The following is a 13,111-nucleotide window of genomic DNA, read 5'->3' on the forward strand; positions in this document are numbered from 1 at the left end:
GATGGAACCACAAACCATATGGTCAACAAAATCAGTATCTGTAAGTTATGCTCATCTACTTCTCCCTGACACACAAAATATACAAGCACAAAATTCTACGCTTGTTTTAATTTACATTCAGATCTCTTCTCTCTTCTCCAGTCCTACCACTAACTACTTTAGCTCTTGATTCTCAGTCACCTAACTTATTGCAACAGCTTACCCTGCCTCCACTGTATCTTACCCCAATCAATTCTTCTCTCTCTCAAACACACACACACACACACACACACACACACTTCCCTCTGTAAAGTACAAAATCTATGTTTAAAACTCTAATGTAACCCTACCATATAAATAACAAACGTGTTTTAAAACCTACTTCTGTGGACCATATCATACTCATCTGCTGCCATCATTGCCTCACATATAAAACTCTAACTTACCAACTTATTTGACCCCCTATATTCATATACTTCACTCCAGACTTCAGTGCTCTGATTCATCACCTTGTTGGCTTGAGAACAGGTATCCTTTACAATTCAGCTCAGGCAACCTCTCCCTCTCCTATGAAACTTTCCCTCTCACAAAATCTTATTATCATTATAGGTAGTAAAATTATTTGTTTCCAAGTAAGTCATTTTTTAAAATGGTTATTTATTTTTATTTTTGACACAGAGAGAGAGAGAGAGAAAGTGCAAGTGGGGCAGGAGCAGACAGAATCCCAAGCAGGTTCTGTGCTGCCAGTGTAGACCCTAATGCTGGGCTTGAACCCACAAACAGTGAGATCATGATCTGAGCAGAAACCAGAAGTTGGTGCTTAACCAACTGAACCACTCAGGCCCCTTTCAAGTACATCATTTTTATTTGTGAGGTTTTTTTGGGCTACAACTGTATCTTTGCCATCTTTATTCCCAGGATGAACCACATTTTTATTGTGGCAAAATACATGTAACATAAAATTTATCATCGTAACCATTTCTAAGTTCAGTGATATTAAAAATATTCATATTGTTATGCACCTATCACCACCATCCATCTCCAGAACCCTTCATCTTGTAAAACTAAAACTACACCTTTTACACCTGGAAACCATCATTCTACTTTCTGTCTCTATGGTTTTGACTAGTCTAGGTACTTCTATTTGGATTTTTGCAATTGTCTTATTTCATTTAGCATCATGTCTTCAAGGTTCATCTACACTGTAGCAGGAGTCAGAATTACCTTTCTTTTTAAGTAAATAATACTCCATTTTATGTATATACTACATTTTGTTTAGCCATTCATAAATCAAGAATACTTAGGTTGCTTCCTATTTTTAGCTACTGTGAATAATGGTATAAACATGGATATAAAAATCTCTTTAGGACAATACATTCAATTCTTGTGGGTATATTCCTAGAAACTGAATTGTTGGATCATATGGTAATTCTATTTTTAACAAATCACCATACTATTTTCCACAGCAGCCATACAATTTCACATCCTCACCAACAGCCCCAAAGGGTTCCAATTTCTTCCCATCCTCACTTATTTTCTGTTTGGCTTTTTTTTTTTTTTTTTTTTCAGTAGCCATCTGACTAGGTGTAAGGTAGTATCTCATTACAGTTTTGATTTACATTTCCCTAATGATTTGTGATGTTCAGCATCTTTTCAAGTGCTTATGAGCCATCCATATATATTCCTTGGAGAAATGTCTATTCAAGTCCTTTTGCCCAGTTTTGAATCAAGTTTTGTTATTGTTAAGTTTTAAGTATTCTCCATACATCTGGATATCAACCCATTATCAGACAATTTGCCAGTACTGTCCCATATTCTGTAGGTTGCCTTTTCATGATTATTAGTGTCCTCTGGTGCACAGAATTTTTCAATTTTCATGAAGTCCAATTTGCCTATTTCTTCTTTTGTTGCATGTACTAACAAATCATTGCCAAATCCAATGTTATGAGCTTTGCCCTGTTTTCTTCTGTGAGTTGTATACTTTTAAGTTTTGCATTTAGGTCTTTGACCTACTGAGTTAATATCTGTAGATGGTAAGATAAGGGTCCACCTTCATTCTTTTGTACATAGATATAACCTGTTTACCCAGCACCATTTGTTGAAAAGACTGTCCTTTTCTCACTGAATACCACTGGCACCCTTGTCAAAAATTATTTGACCATGCATGCAAGGATTACTGGACTCTTTATTCTGTTCCATTTGGGTTATATATCTGTCTTCATGCCAGTACCAAACAGTTTTGATTATTGTACCTTTGTAGTAAATTTTGAAATCAGGAAAAATGAGTCTTCCAGATTTTTTATTCCTTTTCAAGATGGGTTTGGCTATCTCGGGGTATCTTGAGATGACATACTGATCTATAGAATGGATTTTTCCATTTCTACCAGAAACAAAAAAAAAAATCACTGCTATTCTGACAAGGTTCGTACTGAATCTGTGGATTGGTTTGGACAGTACTGACATCATAATACAAATTCTTCCAATCCATGAACATATGTTTCTATTTGCCTAAGTCTTCTTTAATTTCTTTCAGCAGTATTTTGTAGTTTTCATTGCATTTCATTTCTTTGGTTACATTAATTCCTAATTGTTTCTGATGTTATTGTAAATGGAGTTGTTTTCTTAATATCCTCTACTGATTGTTGCTGGTCGGTGTAACAGAAATGCAACTAGCTTTTGTATGTTGACTTTGTATCCTGCTATTTTGCTGAATATCTTAATTAGTTCTACAAATTTTCTGTGTGGAACTTTAAAGTTTTCTACATATAAGGATCACATAATCTGCAGAGATAATTTTACTTCTTCCTTTCCAATATGGATGACTTTTATTTCTTTTTCATGCCAATTACTCTGGCTAGGACTTCCAGTAACACATTGAATATGAGTGGAAAAGCAAGCATCCTTACCATTTTCCTAATCCTAGAGGACAAGTTTTCAGTTTTTCATATATGGCTTTTATTATGTCAAGGTAGTTTCCTTCTATTCCTAGTTTTCTGGGGTTTTTTAAAATCATAAAAGGGTACTGAATTTAATCAAATGTTTCTACACCAACTGAGATGGTCACATTGCTTTCTCCCTTCATTTTGTTAATGTAATGCTATCACATTGATCAATTTTTGTATGCTAAACCATTCTTTGGTCCAAGAATAAATTCCACTTGATCACAGTGTATAATCCTTTTAATATGCTGAATCTGGTTTGTTAGTATTTTGTTGAGGAATTTTATATCATTCTTCACAGGGGACATTGGTTTGTAGTTTTCTTATAATATCTTGGTCTGGCTATGACATCAGGGTAAAGCTAGCTTCATAGAATGAGTTAGGAAGTGTTCTCTCCTCTTTGATATTTTTGAAAAATCTGAGAACAACTGGTCTTAGCTCTTTAAATGTTTGGTAGAGTTCACCAATGAATCAATCAGATCCAGGGCCTTTCTTTGTCAGGAGATTTTTTTTTTTTATTACTGATTCAATCTTCTTACTAGCTATAGGTCTATTCAGATTTCCTATATATTCATGATTGGGTTTTAGCAGGTTTGTGTTTCTAGTAGGTATTTTTCCAGTTCATCTAGGTTATCCCATTTGTTGACACACAACTCTTTACTCATTTATAAACCTTTCCATTTCTATAGAATTGGTAATGTCCCCACTTTAATTTCTTCTTTTAATAATCTGAGTCTTTTTTTTTTAATGTTTATTTAAGAGTGCATACACAAGCAGGAGAGGGTCAGAGAGAGAGGGGGAGAAAGAGAATCCTAAGCAGGCTCCACGCTGCCAGCACAGAGCTGAATGTGGGGCTCAATTTCACAACTCTGAGATCATGACCTGAGCTGAAATTAAGAGTCAGACACTTAACAGATACCCAGGCTCCCTGATCTTTTTTTTTTTTCTTTTGGGGTACCTGGGTGGATTAGTCAGTTAAGTGTCCAATTTCGGCTCAGGTCATGATCTCACAGTTCGTGGGTTCGAGCCCCCGCATCAGGCTCCATGCTGGCAGCTAGCTCGGAGCTTGAAGCTTGCTTCGGATTCTGTGTCTCCCTCTCTCTCTGACTCTCCCCTGCTCACGCTGTCTCCCTCTCTCTCAGAAATAAAGAAAACATTAAAAAATTTTTAAAATAAATGAACATTGAAAAAATAAAAATAAATAAAAAATTAAAATAAAAAACTGTTAATTATTATTGCTTTTACATTGGGTAATGGTATAATCAAGTTTAAAAAATCTAGATCTGCTTTAGTATAATTCAGTTGAGGGAGCAGAGAGGGGGAGAGTACAGATAAATCAAAACTGGTTGTGAAAAATAACTGAAGTCAGGTAATGGATTCATTATATTATTCTTTTATAAATATTTAAAATTTTCAATCAAAAATTAATAATGACAAATGATGAATCACAAATTTAAGTGCATTTGTACAATAAACTATTTTCTCCATCTTTTAAACCAGGGTTTCTCAATTTTGGTCCTATTTACATTTGGGGCCAGACAGTTCTTTGTTGTGGAGGCTGTCCTGTGTACTATAGGATATTCAGTAGCATCCTTAGTTTCTACCCACTAGATGCCAGTAGTACCCCAACCACCACACACACCCCTACCAGTTGTGACAATCAAAAATGTTCCCAGACATTTCCAAATGTCCCCCATGGGACACAAATGCCTCCAGTTGAGAACCGCTGTTCTTAAAAAAAAAAAAAAAATTATACTGCTGTTTCTAATAGATTTTTGCATTCTTTCTAGAATGTGACTTTGAGGATGTTTTGTTTTAGTCTTAGGCTATGAACTGGTATTTATATTTTAACCCAATTTTTAAATTTGGTTTTTGTTTGCAATTGGAAAACTGATATGAATTCAATCTGATGTGTAAATAGTCTTTTCTCACACTATTTCTACAAATTACATCTGCCTGCAATGGTTTTTAAAACAGAACATGCACAGAATGGAAATTCAAATGAGGAGGTATGGTAGAAGTCCACATGTATCGCACTAATCTGGTGACATGGTTTTCAAACTCTCTCAAAGAAATTATTTGTAAATTTTTAGCTTACTGAGCCACACTCTGACTCCAATCTCACCAGGTTTACAGTATTAACTAACCATTTGTTTTGTATTTGAGTTCAATTGAGGAACAGTGCAGTTTGTTCCCAATCCCACAGCTGCACCTCCCTTGTGCACAACCTCTAAGTGAACAAGAAGTCTTTAGAAACACAAATGGCTAGATAGTCCTATGTTGTTAGGTTTATTATTAAATTCTGAATCAGAGAGCACATTTTATAACAAAAGAGGTAAAAAATTTGGTTTTGGGCCTCTTGCTTAGTATTATAATCAGAAGAGCTTTGGTTTCTTAGTAGTTGTTGCCATTGTAGTTTCTGGATTCCTTAAATAAAAAAATGGGATATTCAACTCAGGGAATTTCATTCTATTTCCCCAAGACAGACTAAAACAATAACATAATACAGTATCTGTCTTCCAATTACAAAACACGACATTTAAACTCTCTCTTTCATTACCAAAAAACAAAAACAAAACAAAAACCTTGTAATACTGTGTTCCTAAATTTACAACCAAGAAAGAGGTGACTTAAAAATTGCTACTGTGAAAGCAAAATCAAACCATATAATCTCATTCATAAAAACATGATAATAATGAAACTATCATATACTTGATAAACATCTACATGCTAATTTAAAATTCAACTTTTTTTTAGACAACAGAAAATTCCAACATCAAAAATCACATATTTACAACTATAACACCAATGATTCTTTATAGTAGCTGTCAACTGTCAAAAAAAGTAGCTGTCAAAATATTCAATCTGAGAAAAAAGCAAAAATAACTTAAGAGTTAGTCTCTTTTCAAATATATATCTTTAAAATGTTTTAATTAGTAAATAGGCTGGTCTACTAACTTAGCCCTCAGAAATTCAAGTCCTTATTAAATAGCTTCCTTAAGTGGTAGTATCCTTTAGACAAAATTACAACATTCTACCTAGTCTAAATTTGATAGAATTTTACTTATTCCTAAATAATCTTTCACTAAACTAAAAGAGATTTGATTTTAATATTTTTTCAATATTTAAGGTTATAGTTAACTATCCTTCACACCACATACAGATTCTCAATTAAAATTCCAATGATAGTAAAAAATACTCATTTCCCTTTTAAGAGAATATACTCTGAATTAAATTAAGCATATATATATACACACATATATAGTGATAAACATGCACTGTAAAATTTTCAAAGATCCACATTAAAGTCAGGAAAGAGTAAAACTAAACAAGTTCTGAATTACTGATTCTCTTATGAGAGGGAAAACAAAAAGTAAAGAAAGGCCTCTAAGGGTTACAGATCAGTAAAAATCTTGATTTTTACTGTATAGATACACGATTTATATGTTGCCCTTCCCTCAACCTCCTCAGTATGATTCTTGGATGAATCCAACTGTGCTCCCAGCAGCATGGTGGTACTACTATAGTAAAGGAAAACTCAACTCCTATCTTCACTTAGGGTTATGCCTACAATATTGAAGAATCAAAAGAAAAACTAGAAATGCTTTAAGTTATCTCTTGTCAAATTTTTCTTTTCAATCAGAAGCGCCTTAGGTGAATATTAAATTTTTGGAATGAAAGCAATCCATCTTATAATATAGAAGTACAATTTCTAGGACATTAATTTTTACTAGTATGTTTCAAGGTTAGTTTAATTACCTCTGCTTCTACATCCACATTTTGCTTCAAAAGTAATTTCAAAATATCAACATGTCCATTCTGACTAGCAGCTTGCATAGCTGTGTGACCAGCACATTGTCCATTTACCTATATATAAAAAAAAGAATGAAGAAATGTCATAAATCACAAAGAGTCAATATATGGTTTAAATCTAGCACACTGTAGGATTCTCTGAAAATAATTTAGGTTAGCGTTCCATATAATCCTAGTACAGACCACGAGAAACTCTTCTGTAATTTAGAAGTGAGGCAGGCATTTTTTTTAAAAGACTAAAGTTCCACTGTTCAAAGAGCTATTAAAGAATCATTTTAGCCAATCTGAAAAGTTGAAAAAAGAAAGGAAGGGAGGGAGAAATGTCATTTTAGTTTCGTATATTCACTTCTATTTGAATTATTAAAGTTCAGAGTATGTTTCAAATGAAAAAAAAACGAGTAAAAAACCTTTAGAAAAGATACTGCCTACTATATAAATAAATTCAATTTGACAAAGATATTGAATACTAACAGTAAGCAAACTATCTTGAAAAATAAATGAATTAGCAGCATAGCTATATACAACTATTATATTATAAAGCAATAATTTCCTATCTTTACTTCAGATGTTATATAAATGCATAATTTCCCAATGATATACCTGAGATTAAGTACAATTCCTTAATCCCACCCTATCCACAAAACCATAAAATATGGTGAAAAATGGTAGCCTGATCCCATGTTTATATCCTATTTCTCCTCAGACTACACTAAAAAGACAGTAAAATAATTAAAAACATAAAAAGACATAAAGACAAATAGAAAGGGAGAGCTAACATCAGAAAACAATAAAAGCAACACATTTTTGAAAGAGAGAAAGCAGACAGAGAAGTTCTAACTGACTTTACAGAGAAAAGGAATACAAAACCTAGGAACTTCAGGCAAAGTCAAAGCCTGCAAAAACAAGCACATCAGAGGGCTAAGAAGAAAAACCCCAGGTTTAAGTCTGATAGGCAATAGCCACACTCCAGACCCTCTCCTCAAACTCAATGACACAGCATTAACTGCCATGCATCTAGTCCCTAGACAGAAAAATGGTTTCTTCCCTTAAACAACTGAATAGTAATGAAGAACAGACCTCTACATGATAGCATTTAGAGATCCCAAAAGCTCCACACACACAAGCACCACAATACTAAGTCAGTCACTAGGTCCTATCCAAGCAAAGAGAGCACCAATCAGCTTTTTAATGTCTTATTTGGATATGAATTGGACAACCAAGGATTGGAGATTTGTGGGAGACCTCAAATTAAAAAATTAACTTAAAAAAAGCCCATGTCTTTCTCCTAGGTTATCATCTCTCAGAAGATGAAATGAATATACCTGACATAACTAAATGTCTTGGATGATTAGTCAGTTAGAAGTATGGAAAAGAATTAATTATAACAATATAAATTAGAAACAAATGAAAAAATCTTTATGTGTGAAGTTAACAGGGACTGACTGGAAAATATGACAAGTGAACTTTCTGGATTGGGAAAAACAAGTGAAATTCTGGAATAAAGGAAATGTCCTACATTTTAATAGGGGTGTGAATTACATGAATGTATGAATCTGTCAAAATTTATCCACATATTTCACTATATGTAGATTACACCTCAATTTTTTTTATTAAAAAATCAATTATGAACAGCAAGGAAAGCAAACACTTGTATAGGAAAATACAATCTAGCATCATCCACAGCTCAGATATGAATGTCATTTAAATAATAACATACACAGTTAATTTTAATCTTAACAAAATTATAATACAATCTAACCACATAAAGAAGCTGGGAGGAATGTGTATGTGTGTGGAGGGAATGGGCTGGAGGTGGGAAAGAAAGCTGAATCCTCATTTTCATAGTGAAGTATTAAAAGATAACTCCCAAAACATAAAAATCAAGAAAAAACAATAGAAGTATGTTATTGGAAGATATGGAGGCAAATACATGAAGAAAATCAGCTGAAAGATTTGCAAACAGCTGCCCCTCAAGGATGGGAAAATAGAGAAGATGATTTTTGTAACAAAAATTTTTGTAACATTTTTGTATGTTATTGGAAGAGATGGAGGCAAATACATGAAGAAAATCAGCTGAAAGACGTGCAAACAGCTGCCCCTGAAGGATGGGAAAATAGAGAAGATGATTTTTGTAACAAACCTTGTAAACTATTTTTTCCCTTTAAATTTTTAGAATATATTGCTTTAAAAAAGAGAAATTAAGATTAAATGAAAAAAAAAATTAAGTATAGTAAATTATAAATCTGCTTGGCTGAACATAAAAGGAATCTATCTTTCAAACACAAAAAACATTTGATACTTTAGTGCTCGCTTCGGCAGCACATATACAAAAAACATTTGATAATTTAATATCTGAAACAAATTATTTGTGATTTATCTCACAATAAAGAAATCACTGTGTTGGGGCGCCTGGGTGGCTCAGTCACTTGAGTGTCCAACTTCAGCTCAGGTCATGATCTCGCAGTTCCTGAGTTCAAGCCCCGCATCAGGCTCTGTGCTGGTGGTGTGGAGCCTGCTTGGGAATCTCTCTCACCCTCTCTCTCTCAAAATAAATAAATTTTAAAAATGGGGGGAGGGGGATTCACTGTGCTGTGCTGCTGCAATTGACATCTCCCTAATAAACCACATGAGCTCCTGGGAAATGCCACATGAGCTCCTGGGAATATATATAATGTTTGTATCTTACAATTATAGATCAGATCTTCTTCAAACTGTATAGCATACTTGCATACATAGGCAACAAACAGTGACAATGATTCAAAGTGCCACTCCAACCACAATCTCTGGGCCAGCATTGAACATCACATTGGTGCTAACATGGGAGCAATGGCAAAGCCAATGAATGACTACACTAGAATCAACATGGCCCACCTAAAATATGCCTTATGTGAATGGTAGTATATAATAAACTACTAAGATTTACAAAATGTATAACCTCTACTACATCTCCATTATAAACTATAAGTCAATTCTCATAGGAAAAAAAGTTCAGGTTAATTAAATTAATTTAGTTATTAAATGTTCTGAAAAGAGGGATGATATTATCATGAAAAAAATTCACTAAATTTCCCAAAAGGACACTATTTAAAAAACCTAAATGTAAAAATTATCAATCATAAATTTAGGAGGTAACAGTGTTAAAATAAAATGTCAATATCTTTTAGAAAAGATACTGAAGAATGATGTCCAGTTTCTTTAAAATACCTCAGAAAAACAAGGAAGAAGGAACAGATGAAGCACATTTGGAAAAATCTTAATTGAACTTAATTGAAATTTCTAGAAATTTCTGGAAATTTCTAATGTTCATTATACTATTCTATTTTTGTGTATGCTTCAAATAATTTTTAAAATGCTCACATCCACATCTGGTCTTTTTAGCAAATCTTCCACTTTAGCAACATCTCCATTGGCAGCAGCCTTAACTAATTCTTCATTGAGGTCACCAGATTCTTGGGTTTCAAATAATTTCTTCAAGAGTTGGGAGAGTCTTTCTGTAAAGCATCAAATAAAGCTGCTAACATAGGAGGATCTCAAACCTTAACTATGAACAGACAAGCATTACCCATATATATAGAATACATACTTTTCCTTTTTCATTATTTCTACCATCAATGTTATTTTTGTACTATACTACAGATATTACCCTGTCAAGTTATAATTACTACCATAGAAAGCTGCATTAAATTCCCACCCATAAGTATTCCCAGTTTTCTCTGATGCATGTATTTCAAGTTATAACTTCAGAAATAGTAGAGAATTACATACAAGTAACAATTCAAGATTTAGAAGCCATACCAAAGATAATCACAAATACACTACAATGGGAGTATCATAACAATACAAACTTTCAGGTTTTAAGCATACCACATCTATTCTCAGAGCTCAATGCTACAGACCTTAGAATAAACAAATGAATGATTATGATTCAGAAGCAATGTACTCTATAATATTTGGGAGAATGTTTTAGAGACAAACCAATTTTCAGTTAAAAGTAAGTCATCTAAGTGCTAACAACATACTTCAACAGGCATCAACTGATGCCAGGTGATTGGTACTAACAGAAAAAACAACTAGGGACATATTTATATAGACTTACTTTCATAAGATATTTTTTTTCTAAGTACCATTTATCAGTAGAGACATTACCCAGTTCTATCCCTTAATTCTTAGATCTACTTAGAAAGCAAAGAAATCACCAAGTGGGGCAGAGGACCACCACCAAGTGCAAATTATTTGAGTAGGATATTAACCATCCCTCAATCTTTCAATTTGTAGGTAGTCAATTGGCTATGATGCCATCTAACCAAAAGGTAAAAATAAACACCACCTAATTTAAACTTTAAGTACACTAACAAAGTACAACAGGAAAGAAAAGACAGCAGCAGAGTAAGTAGAAAGCAGTATAAAATAAAATAAAAGGTCGCCCAATGTTTTCTTTTATTTTCTTAGAATTTATAGCTACGGTTCAATCTTCTATCCTGAATAACAATACACAGTAACTTATAATTTGTTTTAGAATGAATTGAGGCTATGTATATAAAGCTGGAGCACAGGAAAGAAAGACTTTGGGCATGAGTCTACACAGGCATCCTGCTTATTCACATTTCAAAATGATTTTCTACTTATTGTGGCATGTAAAACAACTCTTATTAAACAGTAAGGAAGAAATATGGCTGATATATAAAAATATCCAGGAAGAAAGCCATCTGCTAGCAATAACTTGAAAATAAAAAGAAAATAAAACAGTCTAAGAAAGTGATGTTTCTTTGGCAGAAAACAAAAGTTCTGACTAAAGAGTACAATGTTGAATTAACCCTTGATATAAAGCACCTATTTATGGAAATTTTCGAGGGCATACCTCAGTCAGAGCAAAAACTGTTCAATATATGAAAAAAAAAAACAAAAAACAAACAAACCTGTAGTGGAAATGTAGACGTTAGTTAACATTCAAGTGAGGTTATCTATGACATTATCTGTACATGAGAACTGAGGAATTAGCAAAGGTTCTAATGTAAACCATATTACTTCTAATTTCTTTTAAAGAAACATGATACAAACATACCACCAGATGCATTGCTAATGGCTGATCCAGCAGACGCCACCTTGGAAACTGCTGCTGGATTATATGTCCAAGATGTTCCACAAACTTCCACCTTTAAATCACTGTCTGAATAAATCTGTTGTACTCGGCCAACTTTACCTAAAGTCTTTCAAAAAAAAAAAATTATTTCATGTTGTCAGGTCTAAAGTACGTACCATAAAAATTGATCACCAGTTCTTACATGTTTAAAGTATTACTTTTTATTTGTTAGTAAAGAAAAAAACATTTAAAGGACAACCATTTTCAAATGGGTTATTTACAAACTTTAAAGAGTATCTCCAAACAACGTTTTAATAAACAGGACACCTGGGTGGCTCAGTCGGTTGAGTGTCCAACTTTGGCTCAGGTCATGATCTCATGGTTCGTGAGTCAGAGCCCCACATCAGGATCACTGCTACCTGTGCCCAGCTTGCTTGGGATCCTCTGTCTCCCTCTCACTCTGCCGCTCCCCACCTCATACTCTGTCTCTCTCTCTCAAAAATAAACATTAAAAAAATGTTTAATAAACAAAACTACTATACCTCCACAAGATATAAAAACAAGTGCGCCTCAGGGGCTCAGTCAGTTGAGCATCCAACTCTTGATTTCAGCTCAGACCAAGATCTCATGGTCATGGGATAGAGCCCTGCACTGGGCTTCATGCTGACAGCTCGGAGCCTGGGTGGGATTCTCTTCCTCTCTCTCTGCCCCTCCACCACTTGTGCATGCACACGTGCACTCTATCTCTCTCTCTCAAAATAAATAAGCTTTTAAAAAATAATATAAAAAAACAAAAATAAATCACAAGAGTCTATCATTTGAAAAAGTTCACAAAATTTTGCTTTTTGATATTTGTATTCAATTTGTAAATCAGGTAGTCTAAAATCCATCATTAATATAGCCTTAAAAAATAAAACCTGATTTCTAAAACAAACTACTTAAAGCAAAAAGAGAATCAGTACTGATTCCAAGACAAAAGTAGGTAGAAATAACATGCTTATTAAATATACGGAGGAAAGAGGAATTTGGGTTCAGAACACAATCAGCAGCAACTCTTACCATGTGGCAGATAGTGTTCTAAAAGCTTTACACATATTGACTCATCTAATACATAAAATCTAAAGGTTAAGTGCTATTATTAGCCCCATTTCAAACTCCAGTCCAAAACCTATTCTCTTCAGCACAAGTGAATAGTAAATTACAACACTAGAACATTACTCAAGAAGAATACTGACAATATCTGACTACTTCCTAACAAAGAGTAGACTGCCCCTCAGTGCTTTATTCTTTAATCTCTCCA

The 13,111-nt window shown here is 33.7% G+C and overlaps 1 protein-coding gene across 1 annotated transcript in view; it reads right to left on the bottom strand.

The window, feature by feature from the left end:
* MIB1 (MIB E3 ubiquitin protein ligase 1) overlaps nucleotides 1-13,111 on the bottom strand; it is a 121,889-nt gene that overhangs the window by 56,118 nt on the left and 52,660 nt on the right. The window contains exons 8-10 of the mRNA XM_039217706.1: nucleotides 11,794-11,938; nucleotides 10,089-10,222; nucleotides 6,678-6,785 (exon numbers count right to left, since the gene is read on the bottom strand). Of these exons, the coding sequence (XP_039073637.1) occupies nucleotides 6,678-6,785; nucleotides 10,089-10,222; nucleotides 11,794-11,938 (387 nt within the window). The remainder of the gene's footprint in view (nucleotides 1-6,677; nucleotides 6,786-10,088; nucleotides 10,223-11,793; nucleotides 11,939-13,111) is intronic.

The sequence above is a fragment of the Hyaena hyaena genome, unplaced genomic scaffold (genome assembly GCF_003009895.1).
Source record: "Hyaena hyaena isolate Hyena2069 unplaced genomic scaffold, ASM300989v1 scaffold_14, whole genome shotgun sequence".
Lineage (NCBI taxonomy): Eukaryota > Metazoa > Chordata > Mammalia > Carnivora > Hyaenidae > Hyaena > Hyaena hyaena.